At 44.6% G+C, this 10,931-nt stretch overlaps 1 protein-coding gene across 3 annotated transcripts; it reads right to left on the bottom strand.

Moving 5' to 3' along the window:
* Positions 1-1,767: 1,767 nt before the first annotated feature.
* On the bottom strand, positions 1,768-8,728 carry LOC125511400 (glycerol-3-phosphate acyltransferase, chloroplastic). 3 transcript variants are annotated; one of them, XM_048676765.1, is made up of 13 exons: positions 8,261-8,726; positions 8,031-8,128; positions 7,853-7,939; positions 7,659-7,756; positions 6,983-7,040; positions 6,460-6,561; positions 6,311-6,372; positions 6,106-6,216; positions 5,679-5,757; positions 5,345-5,464; positions 5,151-5,264; positions 2,894-3,044; positions 1,768-2,277 (listed from the first exon to the last, which is right to left on the bottom strand). In XM_048676765.1, the coding sequence occupies exons 1-12, from the start codon at positions 8,505-8,507 to the stop codon at positions 2,910-2,912; spliced, it is 1,311 nt and encodes a 436-aa protein (XP_048532722.1). In that variant the 5' UTR covers positions 8,508-8,726; the 3' UTR covers positions 1,768-2,277; positions 2,894-2,909. The 3 variants fall into 3 exon arrangements, with proteins under 3 accessions (XP_048532722.1, XP_048532736.1, XP_048532728.1); XM_048676779.1 differs by having other exon boundaries at positions 8,031-8,145; positions 8,261-8,459; XM_048676771.1 differs by lacking the exon at positions 1,768-2,277 and adding an exon at positions 2,334-2,557 and having other exon boundaries at positions 8,261-8,728.
* Between the last annotated feature and the right edge of the window lie 2,203 nt (positions 8,729-10,931).

Below are 10,931 nucleotides of genomic sequence, written 5' to 3' on the forward strand. Positions count from 1 at the left end.
CACACGCCGTGTCGAGATCGGGCGGGCGTTGCACCATCACCACCGCCCGTATATCAGACCTCAGTCCCTCGACAAAACGAGTTAAGAAATAGTAAGGATGCATAGTATCTGAATATGAACTTAGATGATTGATAATCACTTCGAATTTCTCAATATAATCCGCCACCGATGTGGTTTGGTGGATGGTGAAAAACTGCCGAATGAGCATCTGGTGACGATCTCGGCCGAAACGCGTGCTCAGAAGAGTCGTAAACGAGTCCCAATCGAACTCATGCAACTTTTTCTGAATTGACTGCAGCCAGATGGCCGCCGGCCCAGAGAAATTGAGGGCGGCCATGGGAACCCAAAAGGCTTGAGTAATCCCGAACATGCTAAAATATTGCTCACACAGGGTTTTCCAGAGATTGGGATTCTTGCCCGCGAATTGCGGGAAAACGATCGAGGGATGAGCCTGGCCTAGCCCGGTGAGCATCTGACTAGCATGAGTAAACGGGGACATGGAAATAGGCGAAATCGGGGCTGCGGTCTGACCTTTTGCCGGGGGCGGAGGCGGCGTCACCAGGGACGCCACCGGATGCCCCCGTTGGAGAGGAATTGCGCCGTGGCCATCGGGCCCATGAAGAATGCTTGTCGTGCCTGCCGAGGTGCCGATGTGGTCGCCCGGCGGCTGCAACGTGGTGGTACGCTGGTCCTCCTGCTCCGCCAGCGGTGGTGTGGGCGCGGCTTGGAGAGCGGCCACCGCGTCGCTGAGATCTGCAACGCGGCGCTCGAGATCGGGGCGCCAGCTGAGGAGATCGTCGATTTTTGTCGCCGTATTCTGCTGCGCCTTGGTGAGGCCGTCGATGGCGGCCTCGATCTTCGTCTCGAAGCGGCTGAGAAACGCGGACACACCTGGATCCATGGCGTCGCGAGCTTGTTTGAGGCCGCGCATCTCGATGAGATGCGCCAGGGCGGAGCGGAAGAGGTGGTGGTTGACGTCTCTGATACCAGATGATAAGGTAGCAGTATGGGATCGCTCTATGCTCTCTGAAGTAGTAGCTATTACAGATCCAGTACAAGGGAGCGGCGCTCGAATGGAGAACGAAGAACTAGGGTTCGAGAGGAAGAGAAGGAGGTAGGTAGCCGCCGTCGGTTCGTTGATCCACTGGATGCCGATGCCATCTCGCCTCCTCCTTCAAGTAGCTGCGCCAGTGGGCTTCAGCTAGCCCACGTGGGCCCGAAGACGCGCGGGTTGGGCTTCCTGGGCCTTGACGACCGTGACGCCTGGGTGACGCGGTCGCTGTCGTTGCTGACTCGTGGCCCTGGTGGGTCAGGGGCGTTGACACCGCACGACCTGTACAGCAGCGCTCTTATCTACTGATATGATAGTCTTCATAATCCTGGTGATCGTGTCATCAGGTGATTCATCAAATTCAACGGTAAAATCAGCCAGAATTCCCTGAGGAAGGAAATCGAGAGAAAATCAACCATGCTCGCCTAATCAATCTTCCTTCTTTCAGGATCAGGAGGAGGATTCAGACTCCAGTCGTGTTGGCTTGCCGCGTCTTTCAGAGCCCTGCCTGCATGCGACCGCGTGCTCTGGACCTATAAAATTCAACGCGCTCACGCATACAAATAATCTTTCTTCCACACCTATTCATATCTTCCTACTGTCGCCGTCCAAATCCAAATGCTCCAGTAAATAAATTCAGACGAGAGCGACCGACGCCTCCAGATAAAACACAGGTTACATCCACACAAGGTCAACAGTAAGGAGCAAGACAAATAGGAAGGCGACACATATTGGGCTCTGTATGTATATATCATGTTGTGTCTCCAAATTTCGGAGCAAAAGAATTAATATGTACACAAAACTAATCAAAAAATAAGACGAGTTAACTTTTAGCACAAAAAGAAAATCGAGCCAACTGCCTGCCAGGATCCAGGGACCAATCTGTATTTGCTGGACCAATCTGGCCCAGATGATAGCCATCTGATACAGCAGTAGCTCTTCACAAAAGATGAACACATGCATCATCTGCTGCTGGTTCCGCCGTGCAATTTAGGATTAGACTGACAACAGCCGCACTTCTTGTCACTAAATGAACACGGTGTAGCAGCATATCACACGGTTTTTCCTTCACGCGACTTCAACAACTTACAGGGTCTGCAAGGCCGCCGTCGCAGCCCATTCCTAACTGTGACGACATCAAAGTTTAAGGCCTTCCCAGCAAAAACCCACAACGTTGCACTATAGCAGTTCATCTGCTCTGTCGAAAAGAAATGAGAAATCCAGGCCTGAAAATTGAAGGAGCCGCAAATTTGTTATGCAAATGCAATCCATCAAATAAACTTCTAAGCTAAGAAAATTATCTTTGGAATGGAACAACACGAGGCAGTACATGAGGAATGGAAACGGTTACTCCTATGGCTATTATGTTCAATACATTACTACAATCACTTATCTTTTGCAGGGGTCGCTTACTAGATCAGATGCATCATACAAAAATATGAAATCACAATTTCTTGCACGCTATCAACGGTCTTCTGATTTCTCATGCAATCTGCATATGCAAAACTGCTACAGCATTTATGAGCTCCACTTTCTTTGCTGATCGACTAGCATAAACATAAAGAAACGGAATCTACGTACACAAAAAGTCCATGTGAAATTGCACTTTGCACCAACCCAAACTCACGCATGTCAAATTACCAAACTGGCAAATGTCGCAGTGGGGTAAATGCATGTATGTGTTTAATGCAACAAACAAATACTACCTCCGTCTGGAATTAGTTGTCGCTGAAATGGATGTATCTAGACGTATTTCAGTGCTAGATACATCCGTTTGAGCGACAAGTAATTCCGGATGGAGGGAGTAGAAGCGAATGGTGATCAGGCCAGTACAGAACAAACCTGAGAAAGCTTAGTTTCATCGCCACGGTTGCGAGAGTGAAATGGCAGGGTTTGACGAAACTGCTCCACGGTCTCTAAAGATAGCAGACTTGAGGACATTATATTGATCAACAACTGAATTGTACAGAGCCTCTGAGAATGTCCCCCTTGCCTGTATTTAATAAATCAAACAAAGAAAAAACACTAAACAAAGAAACACAAGGTCCAACAAAAAATACAAGTGAGCAAAAGCTGAAAGTAACTTAAAGAAATTGCAAGCACTACGCTAAGTTTTCTGTGCAATAATTTTCAGGATGATATTTTCAGGAATGCAGATCTTTATCCACCAGTTGGATGAGGAACCCACAATGCACGCGGGCCTTTCGAGTTTTCAAAAGCAAAGAAAAATAATCATGTATAAAGGTTATGGTATATCCCGTGCCCTGTATGGAAAAGAAAATGTATAAATTTCACTAAAAATAAGACTACTTATAACCTGCACATAAAAAAATGAACCCGGTTAGTGAAGGACCAGAGAAGCTTTCTAGTTATGAATCGGGTATAGAACCCATGGGAGGGGCTTGGGTACAATTCCGAATATGCTATTATATGTTTGCGCTCGTTTTTGTTGTTTTTGATGTGGAAACCGTCTTTCTATACCCTTGGGCAATGAGTTTCGACGTATTGGGTGTATCCGTTTTTATCGAAGCTTTGATTTTCGTGCTTATCTTAGTTGTTGGTTTAGTTTATGCATGGCGAAAAGGAGCCTTGGAATGGTCTTAACTGAATATTTAGACAAAAAAAAGAATTCAGAAGATCTTCTTCAGTCTTACTCAAAAGGTCCAATAGTGTATGCATATTGGCCCTTTTTAGACAATTATACGTTCTAGAAGTCAATTCTAATTGATCAATAAAAATACAATTCAATGGAATTCCTTTTTTGTTTTTCTTTAGATTAGTTAATCTTTTTTGAAAAGTAAAACGGGGTGGAGTAAACCTGTTTTTATTTTCTTCGAAACTAGCATTCGGAACCTTTCTCTAGATGGAATCCTGATTCGACTTTCAAAGGCAAGAGCAAGAATGCCGTGAGGGAGCCCTCTCTAAAAAATGCAAGGCCAGATCCCACTTTCTTTAATTCGAGCGGGCAAGGGATCGCAAACATCTTTTCTTTTCAGAGAAAAGGTTTTCAAAAGATATCCCGAAGGGGTCTTAGGTAAGGTAAGGAGTGACAGCTCTATTCAATAAGCTGGCTCTTTAAGGGAAGATAGGGCATCTCCTAAAATGTGGAAGTTTGGTGCTTTAGAGATAGGGCCGGCACGCTTTGCTGGAAAGCAATAAGTCAACAAAACAAGGTAGGTCTACCCCCTAATAAAGGTTTCGCTCGACGACCCTGTATCCATTCTCGATTAAAGCACGGAGAGTTAGGTTTATAGTATCATGTTACTATTCACATAGTTCTTTTTTGTCCTGAACAGGTCGCCAATGATCCTATTTTTGCAGATGCTCATGATATATCATAAACCTTTGCAGACGCGTGCAACATGGGTTGCAAAAGCCACCGATTGCAGATTCTATTTACCGACTTTCAGACTAAAGACGAATGGCTGGCGTGAGTTAAAATTTACAAGATTACCAACATTCACAATGCAACATGGAAATCCATCCACCAGTCCCAAGGGAGATTGATAGAGTTGGTGATGTAGAATCAGAAGAAAAAACAGTGGAAACAAATACCTAATTATGCAATAATGCAACAATAACTTGATTCCCACCCATCAAACAAAAACAAGAGCAGGCCAATCATTCGTGACTTAAGGCTTTGTGCCTATTCACTCTAAGAAGACTTCCAAATGGAAGGGCCTACCACTGATGAATAGCGTACATATTCAGACACTTCCACCATATAGACTACACTATGTATATGAATTTTGACAATGGCTCATTACCGACTTTAGATGTAAGCAGTAGTTCTCAGTACAAAGGCAATCACAGCGACAGAAGCTAATCTAACATTACTCTTCTACGTGAACATTGTTTAGAGGCTCCGCAACGATGCCCTGCCTCAGCAAACAAGAAAAAGGCAAACAGAATGTGCAGCTTACAAACTAGCCCAAATGTATCAGTATAGCCAGCTATTTGCAGGCACCAAAAGTTTTTCCAATATTGAATGGTTCTACCAATATAGAATGGTCCTATCGATAACAGGCCTAACACTTCACAGAAACTAGAGCAGGAATATCAATAGATATACAGAAATGAAACATGAAAGTATACAAACCTCATCAGCATTCCGAGATTGAGCAGTAACATCCCCATACTTTATTTCTTCAGCTACTGACAAGCCTACACCATGGAAGGATATCACCCTTTGCTCACCAATCTCTTTCTCAATCTGTTCAGATAAAAACAAAAATTCAAAAGAGTAAAAATATTGGAACTGGCGAGATATGGCAAGTAACCATACATCCATACCTGTTGTGGTGGAGGCATAATCTCATAGCATAGCAATGATAATGGATATATGTGCCCAGGAACGCCAGAATGCTCCAGAAGCCTCCTCATATTATCCACTGCAGATGCATCAAACGGCGCCTGCCCTTGTTTTTGTAAGTAGCAGACAGGTCAAGGTAAGGGGAACTAAAACAAAATCAATCTCTTTGTTGCAGTTCTTTCATAGTACCCTCCCATTTCCTTTGTCATAACAATGTCATTGGATTGAAAGAAAAATGTGCATAATCATACACAGCAACCTCTGTAACATGATAAGACAGCCAAACCATATAGACTAGCAGGGAAGAGAACATACCGGGTGCCATTCTCCAGTCAAAGGGTCAGGACGGTCTCTACCGCCACTCGGAGCTATCCAAATTATATGTGAACCCCCACTACATATTATCATAAAAGATAAGCATTATCCTCTGGTGCAAAAAGTGATCCTAGTCTAGCATGTCTTCCCTTAAAAAGAGAACAAAGCCAGTTCCATGATGGTGAGCATGAAGTCAATATTGCTTATGTGCCCATGTGGTTATCTCCTTAACTCTATTTGCCTTTGAGCGCAATTGAACAATCTTCACTGCACCAGCACTAGATTTAAACCAAAACTCATATCATATTTTACACTAAAAGTGAGTTCACTGTCACTAACTTGTAGTGCTTAAACATACACATCAATTAGGCTAGCTACTGACAGGAAAATAGGATGAAAATAACCACCTATTGTAAGGAAATAGTACCGTAAAAGCAAAGCCATTTCCTTGAGACTTCGAGTGTTTGCCCTCCTCTTCATTTCAATTAGCTCAGGAAAATCATTCATATGCTTTTTTGAGTACACACAGAGGAGGTTTCTGTTATGAGAAAATGTTTAGGTGGCTGATGCTTTCCGGTAACAGGATTAGAAGAAAGCAGAAACAACAATTTAGCATTATTATACAAACTGACCTTCCCATGCTAAATGGCTTGCAAAGAGGATCTGTAAGAACCCTATCCCCAGCAACATAAACCTATAGCAAATGGAGTTTTTGATACCAATGCGGTTAGCTTATGATGATTCACAAGAAAATGGTAGTATGTTCAGAGAGTTCCCTTACTATGTTCTCGCTAATCCACGGATTGCTTCTTTCAAGTGACAAGGCAATAACTGCTGGATCCGCTTCTGTCTGATGATTAGACATCAGAACAACATTATGACCCTGCAATGACATAAAAAATCAGAAAATATTTTGCTTATGCATGTTCAGTAAATAATATTTAACATTGTGAATTGAAAGAGTAACATAAGTTAGATACATAAATATATGGCGCTAGGGGGTGCCATGTGGTAAGATGCACTATAACGCTTTCTCTGCTAGAATTTAAGGATCGGCTGGTGATGCCATCTATATGGAAACTTGATTACATTGCTCTATTTCACCAAGTAAGCAACATCTCTCTCGACCATTTTGTGACCTTTGGAGTCTGGTAACCATTTTCTGATTCATAATAGCGTTTCTGCTTTTCTTCTTAAAAAATCATGATGGTTTGCATTTACTAGAATACTAAAAAGGTTTGACGCCCAAGAAGATAGTGTTTGGCATTTCATGAGAAAACATGACGAAGGTTAGACAAGTTCACCTGCCGAAGCTGCTTCTCCATATCACTGAATACAGAAATGTTACCGACATAAGAGTTCCTGAGCATAAGGAAACCATGTTTGATAGGTCAAAGATCAATTTTGGATAGATATGAAATTATGAATGTAGGAACTCTCCTGCCACATGATGGTAATTAAAATAAACTAGAGTATGTTAACAAATACCACTGTTCTGTTGACGAAAAATATATTATGACTAATGTTAGTTAAAAATAAAATAAATACTTGTTGCAATAGAATAGGCAGATACATCTTCCAGGAACTGGAGATTGCAGGTCAGATACTGTGCATTACAATATAAAGCACAGATTTATTATCATCTTCAAAATAAATTCCTCAGCACGAAGGAAATATGTGTACAGCATCCAGAATTTTCATCATAACTCATGAATATTAAATATGTATTTGTCCAATAGACTGTGAAGGGACGTGAATGACCAAAAAAAAGTAAGGGTCTGTGACAGTAGATGTGCAATACAATTAATATGCACCCTGTGAAAGCAGTAACATACTGTAACAAATGAGTCTGATGAGGCATAATGTATCACTATTCCTGTTTACACAGAAGATGTCCATGAGAAGTACAGCAAACTTCGTATGACACCATATGAACCAAACGGGGCCTCTTATATGTGCTCAGATCAGATTCTTCATTACCTAAAATCTACCAGTGGCCTAATGTAGTTCTGACCGAAAGTGTAATAGTCAAACGGTTCTCTGATGGCCTTGTGATAAGGCTGAAACGTAAATGGATTCTGCAAAAGAACATGAAGATTGGTGTAAAAGTGCATCTTGGAACAAAGAGAAAATGTGAGAGCGAATTGGGAAGGTAACGGGCATAGAAATAGGACCTCTTCATCCAGCAGAACGCGGTCAAATAAATCCATCATGTTGGAAAGCATGATCTGATATGCATTTGGATCCCCATTTTGTAGGACCTGAAGACGCCAAAGCAATCACAGAATATACGTCATGAGTAAGTGAATAAGGATCTAACTATACCAGACAGGAAACAGGAAGTATATTCACCGCATTCTTGTAATTGTAGTACAGGTTTTCAAAGTTGTCGGCAACATCCGGACGCAACTTCCCTCTCTCCACTTCCTTCCTGACGCGTAGAACGAACTCTGCACACCACATGCAACTGATGGTTTCATATGAATGAAAAAGAACGAGGTGAGATGAGATTTCTGGGATCACTCCTCTACGAGACTTAACAAATGTGCGAGTCAAGAATGCATTTGAGAGCAGCAGCGGACCTTGCTCGCTGCGCACGTCGAGAAGGGGCGATGGCCCCGCGACCTCCTCGTCCGCCCCCGTGTCGGAGGCGAGCACGGCGCCCTTGGCCGGTAGCCGCGGGGCCCGGCCGCCTCCGGCCGCCCTCCACGCGGGCAGCCGGAGCGCGCCGCGCCTGGGACGGCGGAGGCTCGCCGGCGCCGCTAATATGGCAGGTCGATGGGAGGCCCAGGCGCCTCCGGCGAGCGCGGCGAGCGGCGGGGCTTGCATGGAGCGGGCGGGCGGGCGGGCGTGAGGTTCTAGAAACCGAAAACCCTAGCCAGTGGGAAGGAGAGTGGTGGTGGTGGTGGGCGCGGACTCGCCTTGGCACGAATCGGCGGAAAAGGAAGACGGGCGACGGAGGCGACGAGGCGGCGACGGGAACGGTGCCGATTTTCGCTTCTTGGTTTCTTCTCAACGCAAGGGAAAAGAAGGATTTTCAAGTGGATTAGGATTCTCGTGCGAGCTGATTGGCACCGCTCCTTTATATTTTTGCACATACGTCCCTCTCCTCCCCTCTCTCCGAATCTAGCCTTTTATGCCCACGCAGGGGCGAATCATGCTATTTGTCACGATTTTAAATCTCTTTTTGCCTAACAACCTGAATTCCTCTTTGGATATTCAATGGAACAAACAAACCTTTCTAGACAATTGTTGGAAATATTATCACTTTTTCGATTAGTCTAATCACGAGTAGATAACAAACATGGCAATCGCAATATGCAGCTCATACCAAAGCTAAGCATGTGAGCACATACAGTATATAGAAACGAAACATCTATGAACACAGAGTATGCAGCTAGCACATGAACGGGTAAGTAGGGGATACAAAAGTCATACACTCTGGTTGGCCAGGCCAATGCGGCGCGGCGGTAGCCTTGGCGTCGTTCGCGGCCTTCTTCTTGGCGGCGGCGGCGGCCATGAAGTCGATGCAGGGGAAGTAGTCGAAACAGAGGCGGATGGGGATGGGGACGGGTCGGGAGTGGTCATGCCGTTACGCTCTCGAAAAATCTGCTCTTCTCCTGAGCAAGACCTCAAAGGACGGGATTCGGAGGCACCTGCTCTGCCAACCAACTCTGCACGCGGTCGCCGCGATGGGGTCATCAGAAGCAGCACAGTGAGAGAAACGATAGATAGCGGCCACGGTTGCGCGAGGAGGGAGTGAGTGTGTGTCGGCCGTACTGGCCAACTCCTTAAATATATAGGTCGTCGGGTAGATGGGTTTGGGCTCAGGCCCACGACCGTGTCCGCGAACAACCCACGGTCCAACATCTTGGACAGTGGCACTTCAGTTGGGAACCATTTCTGACTGGCAAAAATAAAGCGCATGGGTTTAAGCTCAGCTCGGCTCATTCCCGCAACCCGTGGCGCGTGCATCATGATGAGGCATGGCGTGGCGTGGCGAGACGAGCAGCGAAGGAGGAGTGCGCGTGTACAACTCCTCTTCTCAAGCTCCTAGTGGCATATGGTAGAGCGGCCCTAATAAAGGGGTCTCGCTCTCACTCCACTAGCATTATGGTAATAAACTTCCCACCACTTTCCATGCACCTAAATGGGGCTTAGAGATTAACCATGGATTATTGTCTTATATGGGCCAAATCCGATCTATAATCCAATAAACCCCCACCAGATCTCGAGGCACATTAGTTTTTTATTTGTTCCAAACAATGTTTTGATATACCAAAATTTCTAGTGAAGATTGTTAAGTTGAACTTCCACCTAGAGCAACACGATTAGACTTCTTCACATTGAACAATGGACTATGCCTTGAGTTGTCAGTTTAGCATGCAGAAGTTTCGCCTATTTGTTAGCTGATACGTGGCTGCCAAAGGCAAACCCCACTGGTGAAGATTATTAGTCATTACTCCTAACTTGTTCATGAGCTTTCTAGAGATTACCCTATCTCATAGACTGTGACCAGCAGCCGGGCTCACATAGATGTGCTCTTTCAAAGAATGGTATGTAGGATAGCATATTGCTTACACGAGCTTTGAAACACATTAAGAAAAAATTCAACTTGCCTTACAGATTGCGAGAGTATAACATCTTCAACGGAGTGGGTTAGTAAGGATACTCTCACCAGTTGACCGCTGGATTGTTGTCCTAATTCATGGGATCTCCAATCACATAGGTTGGGTTACCCCCATGGTACCTTACGTGGGTCTCATGTCCATCTCCCTTGATGCATTTTCTATCACAATACGTGATAGCTCTTTTGTAAAGGGATATGCTAGATTCTTAGCCGTCTGGATATAATTCAACGCTATTACTCAAGAGTTTCTTGAATGTCGAACAGATTTCAATCTTCTTCTTATGTGCTTTGTGGATTGCATGTTGTCCTTTGAACTTTTTGCCTTGCCAATCACTCTCTGATTGTCAAAGTTCATAAGGATAGTCGGGACTGGCTTACCAACCACTGGCAAATCCATCAAAAGCTCTCGAAGCCATTTTGCTTCGACGCATGATGTGTCGAATGATGTGAGTTCTGCTTCCATGGTCGATCTTGTTAAGATCGTCTGCTTGCAAGACTTCCATGAAACAACACCACCACAAAGTGTGAACACATAACCACTTGTGGCTTTCATCTCATCAGCATCGGATATCCAATTCGAATCACTATACCCCTCAAGTACCATTGGGTACCAAGTATAGTAA

The sequence above is a fragment of the Triticum urartu genome, chromosome 1, assembly GCF_003073215.2.
Source record: "Triticum urartu cultivar G1812 chromosome 1, Tu2.1, whole genome shotgun sequence".
Lineage (NCBI taxonomy): Eukaryota > Viridiplantae > Streptophyta > Magnoliopsida > Poales > Poaceae > Triticum > Triticum urartu.

What these genes read in the sequence shown, in the direction of transcription:
- LOC125511400 (XM_048676765.1), bottom strand. Translation starts at nt 8,507, where the DNA reads ATGCAAGCCCCGCCGCTCGCCGCGCTCGCCGGAGGCGCCTGGGCCTCC. An exon ending in AGGCCACTGGTAGATTTTAG is followed by an intron (nt 7,041 to 7,658) that starts GTAATGAAGAAT and finishes CCTTATGCTCAG; the next exon opens with GAACTCTTATGTCGGTAACA. An exon ending in AATCTCGGAATGCTGATGAG is followed by an intron (nt 3,045 to 5,150) that starts GTTTGTATACTT and finishes TATTAAATACAG; the next exon opens with GCAAGGGGGACATTCTCAGA.